The following is a 13,722-nucleotide window of genomic DNA, read 5'->3' on the forward strand; positions in this document are numbered from 1 at the left end:
TGATACAAAAAGTTTAACTGCTGAAGGATTTGGCTTGAAATCAACTTTTTTATATCAGCCCGAGATCAAAGCAGTAGATTGACAGAGACTGATGATCTGCCCAACTGCTGCAAACGTCCAACAACATTTAAAAGTATTACACATGACACACAACTCTCTACAGCGCACTTCTATTTCTCTAACACTTTTTATCATCTTTGTCTCATTGCGGGGTACTCTCTGTGTCACAGCGAGGTTCTTCTGGAGTCACAGAGAGGCACGATCAAGGTTACATTGGGGTACTCTCTGGGTCCGAACGGGCTCACAGTGAGATCGTTTTACTCTCTGGGTCACAGCAGGGTTCTAACAGGAACACATTAGGGTACTCTCTGGGTCACATTGCAGTACTCTCTGGGTCACAGTGGGATCACCGTGGAGTACTCTCTGGGTCACAGTGGGGTTGCATTGGGGTACTCTCAGGGGTCACAGTAGGGCACTCTTTGGGTCACAGTGGGGTACTCTCACACTGGGTGCGCTGGTCGTGCTGGAGGTGGACCATGTGTCCAGAGGTGGTTCTGAACACAGTGTGGGTCAGGGGCAGGTCTCTGGTCAGGGCACAGTTCAGACAGAGGCTCCTCCAGGTCCTCCTCAGCTCCATCTGGACCTGCAGCAGGAAGAAGGGGTCAGTAAACGTTAGCAGCAGAGTCAGGGGTCAGCAGAGTCAGAGGTCAACAGAGTCAGGGGTCATTCAGAGGTCAACAGCAGAGCCAATCATTAGCTGAACTACTTTTTTTTTATTTACTCACCAGAAACAGTTAAAACATTCTTTGATCATGAGAAGAATTTTCACACAAATTCAGTACTGACTCAAATTGAGGAATCACAATTGGCAACACAGTCAGGGGTCAGATAACAGGCAGGGGTCAGCAGCAGAGTCAGGGGTCAGAGTATAGGCAGGGGTCAGCATCAGAGTCAGCAGCAGACCATTACATCACTAGGTTTACATGCACACAGAGATGTTAAGAGGTGTTCCATTTTAGACACAAATGATGGTCTTTTTGCCACAAATAGCTTGTGAGCAATGCTAACCTGTATAAAATAAATAGCTTTAAAGGTGCACAGTATAATTTTTTTTTTGGTGTTACTGCTTATCTCCACTAAGGTCTTTTTGCTTTGCCTGGAATGTTCCACAATTGTATCCTTGCAAACTAACTCATGTTATTATTGTGAGCAGATCACTTCTCCAGTTTCCTGCTTGTCCCCATAGAAATAAATAATGGTATGGTTTAATACCATACTGTGGAATATTCAGGGTAACATTCTCCATGGAGCAAGCATGTGGTGAATAGAGCACCTTTAAGTAAATGAGTTGACATTTCTGAGATGGTAAATGTTTCTTAGCCCCAGTTTGCAATTTTGTGGCTTTCTGATCTGCTGTAGACTGAACAAAAGTGTTCTGAACTCTGCTCTGGACAGCAAGTGTGATACTGTGCATATAAATATAGAGAAAAATAGAGTGAATATAGAATCTACAAGTTTATCAGGACTGACCTCAGAGTTAAGGAAGCAGTACAAGATGGCCACCACCAAACCCTGTAAACAGAACCAGTGAGAACATTACACCACAACATGATGGAGTACCTAAAACCACTCCACCACTGACCATGAAGGAGTATCTAAGGATCACATGTGTCTGAACATGAGTGATTACTTCAGGGAGGGAGTACCTGGAAAGACCCAAGGGCCAGGTCAAAGAAGATCTTGGACCTCTCGGCCACTGACTCGCTCAGAGACACAAAGACAATGTAGTGAACTCCAAACAGAGGGATGAGGAGGAGGGTGGACTTGGCCAGTCTCCTGAAACACAGAAAGCACCTCTTTACCAGATGAGAACACCACACCTATATACAAAAAGCTACGATTCTGGTGCATGGATTAACTTATATGATACGATTCATGTTTGCTTCACCCTTGTGCATCAGTTTTGTGGTTGCTGTGTTCAAAAGAGGGGTATTCAAAAAAAGTATCAGTGTGGGTAACCCATAGTGAGTGAGCTCACAGTGTTATGTCCCACCCAAAAGGCAAAGTAACAAAAGTCTAAAATGTCTAAAGTATTTACACAAATGTATAAACAAAAGAACCTAAACTAAGAAACCAAAAATAACAGTTTTAACAGATAACAAGTTTAGTGTGTCTCAAAAAACTGGTCACTTAAGTCTATTAAAACAAGTGACAAAATAAAAGACACAAAAACTTGTCTCTCTCACACACAAAGTTAGACACAGAGACAAATGAGTGACTAACGGAATGAGACACAGACGCAAAATGGCAGACTGGCCACAAAGGCCAGCAGACATGAACGGGTGTGTTGAATCTCCTTAAATAGGGGAGGCTGCAGGTGGATTTGGTCAGGTGGGAAAAACAGCCACCCAATCCAGAGCGAGGGCTCACACAGCCAGGATTCCATGGAAAATCACACTCAAAACAAAACAGACAGATACTAAAAAGGGAAGAGAGTTGAAGACTTGGTTGGGATCTCTAAATACACTTTAATCAAAATTTTCTGCACATGCACGCACAGAGACTCATGAAGATCTACAGCAGCCCTGTTTGTGCCATTAAAACACATGTAAACTTTAGGTAACCCTGTTAGATCAGGCTAAGGAAGAGGCCCCCCTCCAGGCCATAAAAGAGTCAGGTTTGTGGAGATGCAAGCCCACTCACAGTAGAGATGTTTTTCAGAGCAATAGAAATGAAAAAAACAACAACAAATAAACATGTTTTTATTGTAGTCTATTTCTTAGGTAAAAAGTTGCATATTGTGGCTTTGCAGTGTTTAATCCCATGTGTCTCTTTTTGCTACAGTGTTGCCAACTTAACAATTTAGTAGTGTACATTTAGTTGGAGCACAGTGTCACATGTTGCACCTGTACTGAGATTGGTCATGTCCTCCAATGTCTGCACCTCGGAGCTTCTGCATCAGCACACGCACAATCCTGATGAAGAGGAAGAAGTTCACCTGGACCAAAACACAGGAGATGAAGTCATGGAGATGCACAGGTGTGTGTGGGAGGGGGCGTCCTACAGGAAACCATTCTCAAAGGGTTAAAATAAGGAAAGAAAAGTAAAATAGCAGTAACTCAGAAACATCACACACATTTTTGCAGAATTATTGAAGCTCTAAACTCACTTGTGGTGGGAGATGTTTGATTTTGTCACTCTCTTTATGAATCCTTTTGCTCAAAAGGATTCATTAACCATGTTTAAGTACTGTTTAACGTTCATTTCAGTATGTGTAATGTGATATGTAGTGTTTCTCACAATTCTTGGTCCCACCTTTTGATTAGTGATGCACCAGTACAATACTGGTATCAGATCTGGTCCAGAGGTAGGTTCCAGGACCATTATGTTTTTATTCATGCTAAGACTTACTTTAGTAACTGGAAAAATAAAAACACATATTCAGTTTTGTGATGAGTTAAGAAATACATCTGTACGTTTTGTTTCTGTACTAATATTGACAGCTATCGGGTAAAGATGTAAGCTTTTGTGTTTTTAAAGAAATACTGTGTAACTTTCTGGAGATGGTACATCATCTGCATGATTCCATGAAAATAGAAAACCATACTTTGGAGCATTCTTCTTGGAGATTGATAATGCCATACTTTGGAATATTATAGCCAAAGGAACAACATTTCCATGGAAACAAGCAGGAAGAGTCCCTCCTTCAGGCCAAATAAGAGTCAGATTTGTGGAGATGCAAGCCCTAACACAGTATGGATGCATGTTTATCTTGAAGTATCCAGATGCTTGTGTCCATATGTGCTTCACACGGCCTGAATAATGCATGAGAGTGGACCTTTAAAGCTGTGCTCACACTGAGGCTGCTGCAGTGAGCGTCCTCTCTGTGGAGACACTTCACTAATGACACTACACACTCAGCACAGGCACCAGCACACTCCTTTTACAGGGAAAAAAGAAACTGCTATTGGGCAAAAGTAAATAAAGTCAGATAATCAAACTAATGATGGTCAGTGATGGATTTTTTCAGCCAATTGCTGAGTTTCAGGTGACGTCAAGGAATTCTATAGGTCATTAATATTTAATAGACATAGAGGCAGCAATTCATATTGTTAAAATGGAGATTTTTGCTATAGCACAGTGAGCTCTTGGGTCTAGTCACTAATAGAGATCAGGTTCAACAATTGTGAATTTTCCTTTTGAAAAGGATGACATCATCTCTGAAAAAACCCATCTGAGGTCTTGTCTTTTCACTGATATCAAATTTGTCATTGAAGATATCAATATGTAATCTCTAAAACACATACCAAAAGAAATGTTATAACAAAGACAATGAAAATGGCAAAACATAAGAAAAGCAGCATCAATAATACACTGTATTCGTAAATATTCCCCATCAGGAAGCCTTCAGTCAGTATATTCTGACCTTTATCAGGTTCATTCAGTGTTCAATTGAAATAATTGGTGGACTAAAATAATTGTTAATTTGGTGTACTGTTCAGGACAGTTTCCATAGTAACTCACTGGTCTGTTTAAAAGACACATATCTAATACACTGGGACACACAGGGACACACTGGGACACACTGGAGCACCCTGGGACACACATTCATACAGCAGTGTACGCAGACAGTGTATGCAGTGTGTTAAGGGTGCTGGTTAAGTGGATAGCATTCGTCTGTAGGAGCAGGATTTGAACCACCAGCCTTCAGATCAGTGGACAAACACTACCAACTCAACTACTGTCTTTTACCTGCAAGTTAAGGCACTGGCAACCCAGGTTCGGACGTGATTGTAGCTTTTTAAAAACACTAAGTGTGCAGGCTACATACAATTCATTTAACCTGCTGTACCAGTGTTGCCTCCATATGATTCTACGCTCAAAGACGTGTTTGAATGATGTGATGTCAGACCTAATATGCACAGACCCCCAAATCTAACCCCCCGCTCCTGTACACACCAGGACGGACAAGCTGATGGGGCCGTTGATGAGCCAGTGGGGGATGGGGTGGTCGTTGGTCTCCCAGCACCTGCACAAGCACAGCATAGACACAGCTTTCATCAGGCCAATCAAACAGCACGCTGCCCTTTGGAGATCACACATAGAGCTTTCATTACAAAGGTTATGGAGACTTCCTCAAACACTAAAGAGAGGTTCTAAATAGTGTTAACCACTCTGCCATACTGGGCCACTCCAGAAACATGAGTTTGTTTGACGTTGATATAACGGTTACAGTTTCTATCTGCCTGTCTAGAACGTGTTTGCCTATCGTGCCTATACATCAGCCTAAGCAGATAAACATATGCACAGAAGGGCCCAACCAATATACCGGCTGGCTGATATTGTCAGTGGTTATGGACACATAGAGACATCTCGGTTATCAGCCAAAATCTAGACAAATAGTCCTTGTTGTAGAGTTTAGACTCTCCATATTACAGCCATTTAATCCAATTTACAGGCCCCGTAAATGACCCCAAAAAAATCCATATTGGTCGGGCCATAAAGTAAAATGCAGTCCAGTTTGGAAACACATCCAAACATAGAACATAATGGCGCCTTATACTAAGAACACATAGAACTGTATTCCATAGATAGGGCCTATATTTGAGAGATGTGGTTTGGGTAAGAAAATGGCAAAACAGGCTGTATCCTGGTAAGTCAAATCTATTTCAACTTCTCGCTGCCCTGGCAGAGTCAAATCCCATTTTGTTTTGAAATGAATGTTCATTGCATCGTTTATTCTCATAAGCTGCAAAACACCCACCTACTCTGACATTAATTGTGATTCTATATAAAGCCAGTTTCAAAATGTCAACACATCTGGTTGATGGTGTTTTGGTTTTGGAAAATAATATGTCCGTGTATCCCTCAGTTGTCCTAGACAGAAGAAAACTGAAGTCTGTCAAATAGATATTGAGCATAGCTAATTATGCAAAAGATGCTCAGGTGACAGTTCACACGTTAGGTTAACTGTCACCTTCAATGGTCATAAGCAAAAACAAATACTTCTTACTATGGTGTATTAGTTTCAGTGGAGTTACTTGGACGTGTGGTTTGATGTATTAACTTTAAGAAACGTTGCCCAGTTCACATAATGTATTTTCCAGACTATAAGTCACACTTTGTTTCATAGTTCATTTCATTCATATTCAGATGTGACTTATATGTAAAATTACTAAAATATATAATTTCACATCTTCATTATTGTCACACTGACAACTGTGTGAGGGCACTCTGGGCTTGTGTGGTTAAATTTCCACACAGCTCACCTTTAAAGCTTGTCCTGCGGTCCCAAAAGACAAACGCTCTGATAGTGTAATGATATTTATTACAAAAACAGAGTATATGCCAATTACAGAGAGAAGGCTGGGTATCTCTAAGCCAATACGAGAAGAATCCCGCACAACGGCATTCATATGTATTTATAGTTCTCTGTAGATTGCCTCTTTAACGTATCTTGTCTCCCATCCTCTTAACAGGAGATTTACCATTTACAGAAAGTTGGATGTATAAATCTCCATACCGGAATGTGAACATGTGAACTCATTCACCTCTAAACATGGCTCGAAGATGTACGCATGGATCTAGGAGTGAAGACCAGATACCATACTTGTTTACCAGTATGGCAGCCACGTGGAAACGACACTTCATCCATTTCTGAAGCAGGCAGAGTTGTTCAGAAGCGACACCGAAAATGAAGAATTCAATGGATTTAGTGAGATCGAGAGTAAACTTGTTAGCTTGCTTTTTATGCTTTAATTATCAGGGCGGCTTGCAAAAGTATTCACTTTTTAGTCACAACCACAAATTTTAATATTTTTTAATTTGCATTTTATGTGAATAAGTAACATAAAATGGTACATAAGTCTTAAATAGAAAGAAAATTATAAATCATTTCAAGATAAAAAAAAACAAAAACAAAAAAAAACAACTGAAAAGTGCAGTGTGCAAAAGCATCCAGCCCCCCTAAGTCAATACTTTGTGGAACCGCCTTTTGCTGCAATTACAGCTGCAAGTCTTTTGGGGTATGTCTCCACCAGCTTTACACACCGAAATTTTTGCCCATTCTTCCTGGCAAAACAGTCAAGCTCTGTCAGATTTGATGGAAACGTTTGTGAACTGCAGTTTTCAGATCTGGCCACAGATTTAGGTCCGGACTTTGACTGGGCCATTCTAACACATGAATATGTTTTGCTTTAAACTATTCCATTGTCGCTTTGGTTTTATGTTTAGGATCGTTGTCCTGCTGGAAGGTGAACCTCCGCCACAGTCTCAAGTCTTTTGCAGACTCCAACAGGTTTTCTTCCAAGATTACCCTGTATTTAGCTCCATCCATCTTCTCATCAACTCTGACCATCTTCCCTGCTCCAGCTGAAGAAAAGCCCCTCCACATCATGATGCTGCCACCACCGTGTTTGACTGTGGGGATGGTGTGTTCAGAGTGATGTGCAGTGTTAGTTTTCCTCCACACGTAGCGTTTTGCTTTTAGGCCAAAAAGTTCAATTTTGGTGTCATCAGACCAGAGCGTCTTCTGCCACACATTTGCTGTGTCCAAATGACTTCTAGTGAACTGTAAATGAGACTTCTTATGGATGGTTTTCAACAATGGCTTTCTTCTTGCCACTCTTCCATAAAGACCAAATTTGTGTAGTGCACGACTAAGTTGTCCTGTGAACAGTTCCCCCACCTGAGCTGTGGATCTCTGCAGCTCTTCCAGAGTCACCCTGGGCCTCCTGGCTGCATCTCTGATGAGTGTGCTTCTTGTTCATTCTGTAAGTTTTGGTGGACGGCCATGCCTGAGTAGGTTTGCAGTTGTGCCATACTCTTTCAATTTCTCCTTGAGATGTTCAACACTTGGGAAATCTTTTTTAGATCCAAGCCCCGCTTTAAACTTCAACACAACTTTTTCTCTGACCTGTTTGGTGTGCTCCTTTGACTTCATTTTGTGGTTTGCTCCCCAACACTCTCTTAAACTTCTGTGGCCGTCACAGCACAGCTGCATTTATACTGAGATAAGATTACACACAGGTGGACTCTTTTTAGTCCTTAGGTCAACATTCAATCTTTCAAAAATCACCAGGCAACTTCTAAAAGCAATTGGTTGCATTCAAGAAAAAGGGGAATACTTTTGCACACTGCAATTTTAAGTATTTTATATAAAAAAAAAAATGGAAATCTTGTAAAATATTTCCTTCCACTTCACACTTGTGTGCCATTTTGTGTTGCTCATTCACATAAAATGCTAAGAAAATGTATTTAAATTTGTGGTTGTGACGTGACAATATGTGAAAAAGTTCTAGGGAGATAAATACTTTTGCAAGCAACTGTATATGTTATGGAATGGTTGATTATATCTGTTAAAGTTCACTTGTTTGACCACTAGATGGCGCTGGTGTGTTTGTAATACCTGTAAGAAAATTTTTATTGACTTGTTATCTTTTATACATTTCATATTTAATTTCCCCTTATTTATTTCTCCTTCATTTATAAGACCATAAAGGAGATAATTTTTCATTTGGAACAATATTGTAAATGTTTAGTTTATCATAAATGTAGTTTAGGGTCATGAAATCTACTTCCTGTTTTCCAGTTCAGCCTTTTACGTTAATGCCAAGTCTTACCCGACAGACCACTATTTATGAAACAATTGAGAAGTAAAATATCAAGTTTTCGGTTCATCAGTTTGTGTACTCGCAGTCCAAAGTGGTATGTATATTTTCCATGTGTTCATTTGCAGTTTTGTGTGTCTATGTGATATGAGCCAGAGCTTATGTTATATTTTGCTAGTTCTACAGTGTGAACTGTGATGAAGAAGTAAGACCACAGTAAACATCAGTGAAAAGAACTCTCCTGTCTCGTGTTTGTGGTTAAGCCACATATGTTACGTTAGAGTAGCGTATCTGATTAACTGTTAATATCTTACGTAAACATACCAGAGAGTTCGTTGTCTATGTGTTACGTTAACTGTGCTATACTACTATTTAGCCTGTTGTGCTCTATTTTATTGTTATAACTTCCCTTGAAAGATAAAATGTCTGTTCTTGGTCTTGGATTTTGTAAAATAAATTTCCTAAAAAAAATGCGACTTATATATTTTTTTCCCTTCATTATTACTATTTTTTTTGCTGGTTTGACTCATACTCTGGAGCGACTTATAGTCTGGAAAACACAGCAATTGAATTTTCTTTTGCTATAAAATAAGCTAAGTTTAATTTTAAAGGGGGGTGTCATTCAAAATAGAGTTTCTTAAGCTGTCTGCCATGTTGTAGCATTGTTCTCACATCAAAAACATGCCTGCAGAAGTCATCCATGATTGTCTGAGTAATACTCTCCCTGGCCCTATTCAAACCCTCCTTATACTTAGCTGTAAGATTCTTCACAATGCTCCACCCACAAGCCTATGCCATCCATTTTCCCACATGACAATTTCCATGAATATACAAAAGCATGATACAAAATTGTACACAGCCACCTCACAAACCTAATGCGATGTGCAGTGGTTTCATTAGGCGCATGCTGACTGTGTTGTGATAGTGGTGTGAAGGACGAGTGACTTTGCGTGGGAGCAAAAGGAGTGTCAAAAAAACATTGAAACTTATAAAATATATGAATACATTGTTTCCGGATATAACATTTTCAAAACAATCAAAGGTAACATGATGATCTAAATATGCTCCATGTTAGCACTTAATACGCCATAAAAGTAAAATACTTCCTCTTTAAAATGTGATGTGACAAAAAAATATGTCTAGTTTTATGCTGATGTCATCTTTTTTTTCTTGAATCTAACTGGATGTACAGTGTAAGATAAGTATTTGAAGTAAGTAAAGATCTTATAGAATGATTTCACCCTACCCTGCAGACAGCACCACTGATCTGAGGGAGTGCGGCTGAAATTCATATTTACGGTGGTTAATTCACTCACCCAGTGTCCTCCAGGTAGAGTCTGGACAGAGCCCACACACACACCAGCACACAGGGAGCTCCTGCAGACACAGAGGAACACGAACCATCAGAGTAGAGATCTTCGCACACATGAGACACTTGATGGAGGACTGACCCCAGCCGATGAACAAGTAGGCCCGAAGGTGTCGGTTATCTGAGAAGATGACCAGGAGCAGCGTGTGAAGGTACAGTCCCTCCACTAGCAGCCACGAGAAGTTAGCCATGACAAAATATTGGAGGATCACCAGACTGGCCCTGCAGCCCACCTGAAACAGGCACATACAGGTTCAAAGGTTCAGGTCTCTATGGGTATTCAGATCATCATGTAGTGTCTCACCAGAGAGCCATGTGGAGAGCACTGGACATCCCTGCTGAAGAGCACCTGGTCTTTGAGAAGCACAGCCACAGCTCTGAAGATGAAGCTAAGGAACAGGTTCAGGTGGATGGAGTTCCTGGTGCAGTGCAGCCTCCTAAGACACAGGACTGTCCTCATCAACTCACAAAACAAGCATGAGCAAGATATTGTGAAGTAGAGCAGCAGGCCTCAGGCACTAAACTGTCAGAGTAAAACATACACATGTGGTAGACTGAAAAAATAAGTTAAACTCTTAAAGATATATAATATTTTCCTCTGGGGCCCAGTAGCAGATGGCCTGGTGCCTGGTTCTGGGCCCTGGCCTGGTGAATGGGGACCCCTAAAGGTTGAGGATCCCTGAGGACCGTGTAGGCCTATGGACTACAGTGTCACATGTAGTGTTCAGCAGTGTGTGTGGAGAGGCTAACCTGCAGAGGCAGAGGATGGCGCTCCCGGTGGTCAGCGCGAGGAGGGACAGGCTGTGGCCCACAGTGTACAAAGCTTGCACCAACACGTAGAATAGCAGCTGAAACACATGTGTGTATGGGCCCTTTATGTACCCATTAGAACTCACATACTATATACACTGCCCGGCCAAAAAAAAGTTGACACCTGAATATACTGAATGACCAGGTTATAGCATTAATGGATTTTTTCTTCCCTGATGGAACGGGCATATTCCAATATGACAATGCCAGGATTCATCGGGCTCAAATTGTAAAAGAGGGGTTTAGGGAGAATGAGACATCATTTTCACACCACAGAGTCAAAGCTAAAGGGAGGCCAATGAAATATTAGAGTGTGTGACCTTTTTTTGGTGGCGACTGTTTTTTTGGCCAGGCAGTGTATATTGTACAAATATGAGCATGTCAGGGTTTCACCAGCGGTGGGGATTACAGGTTTCATTTGTCATCAAATCTTCTATGCAAATGACATAATAACAATCTGATTGGCAAAACATGTGAAAAGATGTTGTTTTTTCTGAAATAAATATTATTAGATAAGGCAGGACTTAGTGTAATCCTGGATGTGATCAGCCCCTGATGTTTAGTTTCAGTATGAGTATGAGTATGAGTATCTCATGTGAAGATGTCAAATATAATGTCCACCCACTGTCCTGAGAACTGATGAAGACAGACACAGCAAACATCACAGTCCCCTTTGCCCTGGTGTCTGTGAGGTGCCAGACCAGTACTGGGGTCAAACCTTAACCTGATCTGTGAGCCTCGGCCTGGTCCAGGTGAGGGAGTATGGTCAGGTACAGTCCCAAGGCAGGAGAGTCGGTCTGGTCTAGTCCCAAGGCGGGAGAGGGGTAGACTCCTCTGGGTCAGGGCAGGTGAGAGTATGTGGTCTGGTCTGGACTCGTCTGGTCCCAGGATAGGAGAGGGGGTCTGGTCCCAGAACGAGAGAGGGGGTCTGGTCTGGTCCCAGGGCAGAAGAGTGGGTCTGGTTTGGTCTGAGGGTTAGAGAGGGGGTACTCGTTTCGGTCAGGGCAGGAGAGGGGTCTGGACCGGCCCAGAGCAGCAGAGGGAGGGGGATGAGAGCGGTGGGTTTGGATGGAGCACTTCAGTGAACTGCACATGGACAAAGGGCTGACCGCAGCTCACCCTCTGCTCTCACACAATTAGAAGCAGTGACACCCAAGGCTGGAGCAGGCACCACACTGTCCCTCCTCTGTCTCTATAACTGTCCTTTGCCTCAGTTTAGTCTGGAGTTTGGAGCCTGGACAAATGCATCACAAAAATGTGACAGTACTAACAGCCTGATCACACCAGAGCCAGAGACAGTCCACTGCAGCCTGAATGTGCATTTAATGTACATGTTATAAATGTAACACAAATATTCAAACATATGGATTTATTTAGGGTAAATATATGAAATCAAACTCTCGATTGTGTTAAACTACAGTTATAATTTTTAAAAAGTTTAAAAAACGATATATTTAAATCTAAATGCTATATTCTTATCTAAATAGGAATATATATATTTTTTAAATTTCATTACATTGTAACTGTATTCAGTCCTACATCCTGAATCGTCCCCACCACAGTCTAGTACTGCTGTAAACTGAACAGACTGATGTTGTGTAGACCTAACCATTTAAAACGGTCTTATTATCTTCTCTAGAGAGTGTTTGCCCGGTACTCATCTGTAGGTTTGATTTCCTCCGGTCTATTCTGCAGACAGGTGGGTATGGTTTTATACATCCTCAAATAAAAATGTTGGAAATAGATATACACTAGTGTTGTCACGATACTAAAATTTTAAACTTTAATTAATCTAATCAAATTTTAAATGTTGATGCTAAGAAATAGACTCGATACTGATTCCAAAAACACAAGGATAATAAAACACTCTTTATTTAGACAATAGAATATGATTTTCAACATTATCATGTGATGTTACATCTGTGTAATCAATAGTCTTATGTGTCTTATACTTGTTCTGATACAGCTGAAGATCTAAAGCTATTTAGGAAAAGTTAATTTCTGTCCTGTGAATGTGACTTTTTTTGTATCGATACATTTGTTCAGATGAGTATCTAGATTAGTATAAACGTAGGGAGAGATGAGATTCTATTGTAAATCCAGAAACCTCTGGAGGGGGAGGAAAGCCGAGATAACAGTCTGTCAGGTCAGCCCACTGTGAGACCACTGGCCTTTACGGACTCACACTGCTCTGCTAATGAGGCTCAGCAGGGAGCAGTCTCGCTACTGTAGCACTGTGGCTCTCGTGCACTGCCCCCTACTGGTCTGAACTTAAGTTCAAACTGCCTTCCACCCACAGTCTGTAAGCACGGTTACAGTCAAAAGTATGAACGCTTTTTCATTTGGGTTCATTTCCATGATTATTTACATTGTAGATTCTCAGTGAAGATATCACAACTATGAATGGCACATATGGAATGTGTCATTCACATAAACTCAAAATAACTGAAAACTTATTTTAGATTTTAAAAATACAACCCTCTGCTTTGAACTCTTAGTATTTCCTGACCCTGGCATGGCACAGCTGTGAAGTGAAAACCATTTCAGGAGAAGCTCACTGAGAGAAGGACAAAGGTTTGCAGTGCTGTCGACAAAAGAAGCAGTGGACACTTTGAGCATTTGAATATAAAACATAAATAAATAAATAAATAAAAGTTAAGTTATTTAACTTTTTTCCTTTGCTGCATAATTCCACGTGTTGTGTCACACATTTGATGTCTTCTGTATGTATATAGAATACAGAGAGTAGTAAACATAAAGAAAAAACATTGAATAAGAGGGTGTGGCCAAAGTTTGACCTGTGGTGTAATAACAGTGGGAGCAGAGGTGTACCTGGTCCTGACTGGTGTCCACTCCACATACAGCCGAGATGTTTGGGAACACCTCGGACCATCCCTCTGACGTGCACCTCCGGCTGATGTTCCCTGGAAACAA

General features: G+C 41.1%; 1 protein-coding gene across 1 annotated transcript in view; it reads right to left on the reverse strand.

The window, feature by feature from the left end:
• Positions 1-230: 230 nt before the first annotated feature.
• The window catches only part of LOC117384720 (vasoactive intestinal polypeptide receptor 2-like), a 35,370-nt gene continuing 21,878 nt past the window's right edge, over positions 231-13,722 (reverse strand). Inside the window, exons 4-13 of the mRNA XM_055228368.1 lie at positions 13,621-13,712; positions 10,729-10,826; positions 10,283-10,415; positions 10,061-10,211; positions 9,926-9,986; positions 4,960-5,029; positions 2,907-2,998; positions 1,707-1,836; positions 1,531-1,572; positions 231-643 (exon numbers count right to left, since the gene is read on the reverse strand). Of these exons, the coding sequence (XP_055084343.1) occupies positions 485-643; positions 1,531-1,572; positions 1,707-1,836; positions 2,907-2,998; positions 4,960-5,029; positions 9,926-9,986; positions 10,061-10,211; positions 10,283-10,415; positions 10,729-10,826; positions 13,621-13,712 (1,028 nt within the window). The 3' untranslated portion in view covers positions 231-484. The remainder of the gene's footprint in view (positions 644-1,530; positions 1,573-1,706; positions 1,837-2,906; positions 2,999-4,959; positions 5,030-9,925; positions 9,987-10,060; positions 10,212-10,282; positions 10,416-10,728; positions 10,827-13,620; positions 13,713-13,722) is intronic.

This window comes from Periophthalmus magnuspinnatus, chromosome 17, assembly GCF_009829125.3.
Source record: "Periophthalmus magnuspinnatus isolate fPerMag1 chromosome 17, fPerMag1.2.pri, whole genome shotgun sequence".
NCBI classification, from domain to species: Eukaryota; Metazoa; Chordata; class Actinopteri; order Gobiiformes; family Gobiidae; genus Periophthalmus; species Periophthalmus magnuspinnatus.